The sequence below is a fragment of the Sorex fumeus genome, unplaced genomic scaffold (assembly GCF_029834395.1).
Source record: "Sorex fumeus unplaced genomic scaffold, SorFum_2.1 ptg000131l, whole genome shotgun sequence".
Lineage (NCBI taxonomy): Eukaryota > Metazoa > Chordata > Mammalia > Eulipotyphla > Soricidae > Sorex > Sorex fumeus.
The window spans coordinates 20272252-20277137 of record NW_026606188.1 but is presented as its reverse complement, the minus strand read 5'-3'; the positions used below and the strand labels follow the sequence as shown (position 1 = coordinate 20277137).

At 49.4% G+C, this 4886-nt stretch overlaps 1 protein-coding gene across 1 annotated transcript; it reads right to left on the bottom strand.

Annotated features, from left to right (window-relative positions):
• Positions 1-2014: 2014 nt before the first annotated feature.
• NHLH2 (nescient helix-loop-helix 2) lies at positions 2015-3895 on the bottom strand. Its single transcript, XM_056139152.1, has 2 exons — positions 3714-3895; positions 2015-2585 (listed from the first exon to the last, which is right to left on the bottom strand). The coding sequence occupies exon 2, from the start codon at positions 2575-2577 to the stop codon at positions 2173-2175; it is 405 nt and encodes a 134-aa protein (XP_055995127.1). The 5' UTR covers positions 2578-2585; positions 3714-3895; the 3' UTR covers positions 2015-2172.
• Between the last annotated feature and the right edge of the window lie 991 nt (positions 3896-4886).

The window sequence follows — 4886 nt, the reverse complement described above, 5'->3', positions numbered from 1 at the left end:
TTAATAACTTTGTAAATCATGGTGCTTTAATTTAGAATTTTAATTTAAAAAAGGTTTTAGTTAGCAAGTGTCCTTTCAGAGTTAAAAACTATCACTGAGATAAAATTTTGATAGAATACTAGATTTTTCCCCTCATTTAGAAAAATCTGACCTTTATCCCACGTTCATAAATTGTGGGGCTTGTGTAACTGAATGTGGGGGGTTGTGAAAAAAAGTTTTGTTTTAAAATAAATTTATTTATGGTTTATGACCAGTAAACGTTGGATCTATACACCTATTTTATATACCTTTATACCTGGAGTTTTGTGAAAATTTCTCAGGTACAAAGCAGGCCACAGGTTGCTGGTGTGAACTACTGTGAAGAAGCCCTACGTTATGTCCACCTCATATACAGAGACTGACCAAAGTCAGGTACAGGAAAAACGTCAAATGTCTTAATACATGAATATGTCAAGATTTTATTTTGTTCCTTCCCCCCCAGCCCCACCCACCTGGTGCCTTTCTGAGTAATTGAGTCCACAAGGATATTTCATGCTCAGCTTGTATGATCATTATTTTCAGAGAGTATGCTTGAAATAAATGCAAAGAGCTTATTTGATACCTTTATTTATATGCAAAACAGTGCACCATTCATGAGATATGAAAAACTCGTCAGATAGAAACCAGATTTTATCTATTTTCACTACAAAATATTGCATTATATAAAGCAACACAGACACAAAAAAACCCTGAAAAAGACTAAATCTTTGGATAGCAGATGTGGTTTTTTTTCCCTTGTCTCTAAAATACACTCCTTGTTTTTAAGAGTTTCACAGCTGAGAACATGAAACATTTTCAGGTTATAGACTTTTCTTTTTGGTCATCACAGAGGAAAGTAGTTATGAATTCTTTTTTTTTTAGGAAAATAACTTAATTTCCTAAAATTATCCCACACACCAACATCACACGCACAAAGAAGCTACTCTCCTTATAAACAGTTTGTAAAGTACTTTTCAGACAGAACTACAAATAAGAATAACAACACTTTTTTAAAAAACTATAATAGTGAAGTGCTAGTGTTTCCGATCTCACAACAAAAGAACCGTTCAAGAACAAACATCTTAATATATAAAATATGTTTAGAAACAGGGAGAAGGGGGAGATTTGTTATACAAGTGCAATATAATTAGAGTCAAAAAAAAAGACCACAGTATAATCTCAACAAACACGTAAAAATTTAGACTTAATTATTCCACAGGAAAAAGTGTAAACACTCGACTATAAATAAATTGGCACAGAGTATTCAAAGTAAAATTATCACCACTCTGAAAAATAAATGTCTTGAAAAAAATACTCTACTCCTTCTAACATAAATAAAAATAGGTTGTCTTTTTCTAACTGCACCTATGGGTCCACATGTTTAAGGTCACAAATAGATGTTTTTGGATATATAAAGGGGCACTTCGCCTGAAAAAGCAATCAGATATTAAATTCTCCATTTAAATATGGATATTCCTGTCTACATGAGTACCATACCTAGGGGTACCAATCTCACTAAACTCACATCTTCCCAAAATGTTCTCCACGTCTGTTTTCAACTTCAACAAGCGAGCAGGGCCTGTCTGTTTGACCTGGCTTCCAACATAATCTTCCTTTTCAGAACAGAACGGGAAAGTTCTCCTGTTCCGCCTTCCTGCGCCTTAGACCTGGACGGTGGCGGGGGAATGCCCTCCTCTTCCTCGAATGTTTGGTGATTTGTCAATGAGAAGGAAATCCAGCTCGTCAGGAGTTGTCAGCCTATCCTCGAGCCTCCGCATTCCATCCCTGAAAACACGGAGCTGGGGGAGATGAATTTGGGAGAACTCAGTCTCCAGCGCGCTAAAGCAAGAAACCTTAGAGGGATCCCACCGCTGGAGGGGAGGCTGGGGTGCGGGGGGTGCCTCGGGTACCTCCAGGAGACTCGCAGGCCGGGCCTCTCCCCTCCCCACCCGCCAGCCCGCTTCTGCAGCCCGGGAGCTTGCCAGACAGGCAGCCCACCTTCCACCTGCCACGCTTGCCCTGCAGGCCCGAGGCCGGTCCCGAGCTCCTTCTCCGTGCAGTCTCTCGCGGCCGCCGTCCCGTGGGTGGCCGCGGCCTCCGCCCTCCGGCCGCTGGCACAGACCAGGGCGCGCGGAGGGCGCGCGGCACGCGGGCCTACACGTCCAGGACGTGGTTGAGATAGGAGATGTAGCAGATGGCCAGGCGCAGGATCTCGATCTTGGAGAGCTTCTTGTCGGGGGGCAGCGTGGGCAGCAGCTTGCGCAGCTCGGCGAAGGCCAGGTTGAAGGCCTCCACGCGGATGCGCTCGCGCGTGGCATGCGCCGAGCGGTACTTGGCCGTGGCGCGCCGGCGGCGCCGCTTCTCCTCGCGGCTCAGCTGCGGCGGGTGCGGGTAGAGCGCGGCGCGGCCGCCGGGGCCGGCGCCCTCGGCCTCCTCCACCGGCTCCGGGTCCGACACGCTGCCCAGCACCTTGGCGTCCGCGCCGCCCAGCGACTCTGGGTCCGAGTGAGCCGAGCTGGGGTGGTCCGAGTCGGCGGCCTGGTCCGGGCTCAGCATCATCTTGGGGGCTGCCCAGGAACAGAGTCAGGCGGTCAGCGGCATGGACCCTGTCGGAGGGGGCGCGGGGGGCACCCCCAGGCCAGGCCAGGCCGGGCCCGCCTGACCCCCCACGCCCTGACCCGCGGGCCGAGCAGCGGCGCTGCGGGCGGCGGGCTCGGCCGACGGCTCCGGGCGCCTCGAGGGCCCCCGGGGCCGGGCACTGAGCGCGGGGCACGGAGCGGGACCCCTGCGCGCGCGGAGGGACCGCGGCCGCTGTTCCCCGGAATAAAGCCCCTAAGCCAACGCCGCGGTGCCCGTCGTCTGGTAGCTGCGTCCTACGCCCCCGTCGGCGCCCGGAGCACCATCTGTCGCGCACACAGCCGCGCACATGGGCCCGAGACACGGCGACCGGGAGACAATGCGGCGACAGCGCTCGGGACAGCGCCCGGGGCCGGGCTGCGAGGAGGGGCCGCGCGGGGAGGGGGCGCCCCCCGCCAAGTTGTGGCTCGGAGCTGTCCGCGGCCCCGCGGCCCTCTCAGCCTGTCGCTAACGAGGCCCCCGGAAAGGCCGCGTCCCCCATCGCCCAGGGACCCCCGGGCCGCGCCTCGGAAGGGCCGCAGGACCTGGCCAGCTGCACGGCTGGGCCGCGGGGCGCGGGCAGGGCCAGTCCCGATCCCGAGGACGCCGCGCTCCCAGGGAGACAAAAGCCGGGGAGGCGGATGCGCCAAGCCTCGCGCTCGCTCAGGAGCGAATCCGGCTCCTAAACGACTTGCATTTCCCTTGGAGGAAATCAGCACCTCTAAGGCAAAATAAAACAAATGTTCGAGCGAACCCGCGAGACTCCCTCCGGGCTTTCCGCCGGTACGTTTATAAGAGAGCGACTCCAACCACACAATCGGCTGCAAAGGGCATAAATAGATAGGCGAGCAGTGGGGAAAAATCACAATGAGCCACAACATAGTTGTTGTTCAGTTAAAAGTTCCTGGGTTGCTCTTAAAGCATTTCATTTCTTCTCCAGATTAAGAAAAAAAAATCATAGAAAGCATGTGGGGGTGCATTTTAATTTTTTGACAGCTGAACTGAAATACATTTATATGAATAATCTAACTTAGTTTCGATCTGGGGGCGGGGGAGGAGATGATTTAAAGAAGTCTTACCTTGTAAAAGCCTTTCTGATAATCTTTTCTCCAATCTTTTAGAGTTAAAATTCCAGGAAAAAGCAGGGGGAAGAAATTCCGAAATATATCAAAAGCAGCAAATATTTATTACATTCAAAAAGGAAAAAACAGCTGTCATCTCGCTGGTTTCCACAGCAAGGGACGGTAATATCTCAGGACGTGGACACGGGAGTGACTGTTCACTTAGTTGATAGATCAAAAACGTTTTTTCCTTTTAATTGTTCTCAAACATTTCCGGAAATTCGTTGTCAGGTTTTTTTGGGTTTTTTGTTTTGTTTTGTTTTGTTTTGTTTTTAAACGATGTGTTGAAAAGTCTCGTGCCTCTTCTTCAGTGTCTCTATAAATAACAAAAGAGATGCAGAGATAACCAGATCACATCAAAGGGCTGATACCTTCACTTTCTAATAGCGGAGGAATCAATAAGGAAGATAAAGAGGATGGTTAAGATAAGATTCCGCACTTGCTGGACTCTTTTCCTTCCCGCAAAGAGGCTGAGTAGAAACTGGGAAGTGCAAAGCAGAGATGCGATCTTGCTCAGAAGTGGGGTTTTTGTTTTGTTTTGTTTTGTTTTTTGGATAAGGCTTTGTTCAGCTGATGTTTCCCGGTTCCCAGGAACACAATACTGTAACTCAGGTTTAGCTTGCCTCTTCCTCTTCCCTCCTTTATTTGGATGTTGCCTAAATACTTATTTCCAGTTTCAAAGTCTTTCAAGGTTTGGTTCCCTCTCCCCTCCCCAGCCCACCGTTTTTCTTTACCTTATAGCAAAACACATATAGTCAGTGGCTTGGAGATGCTTGGAGAAAGGTTGGTAGAAAGTGAACGTCTTCTTCTTCCCGAGTCCCGGTGACAGGGAGAGGGTGGGAGCACAGAGCGGAGAGGCAGAGAGGCATGTGGCTTCTTGGCTCTCCTGGCACCAATTGATTTCGCCTGGAGATGGTGGAAGAGATAAAGGCTTAAGAAGGGGGATGGAATTTTCCCCCCAAAATTGATATTTAATGCGAAATCCTATTGGACAGAAACCTGGACACTAGTCACTTAATTGGACTTGACATCTGTCACAGTGTGGGAGTTTTCACAGCCCAAATATTTTAGCAGATCAGATTCTCACTGAATCTGTGCCATAAAATACAACAGTTGAAAGCAGTCCGTGAT

Coding starts and splice junctions, on each gene's coding strand:
- NHLH2 (XM_056139152.1), bottom strand. CDS start 2,577: ATGATGCTGAGCCCGGACCAGGCCGCCGACTCGGACCACCCCAGCTCG.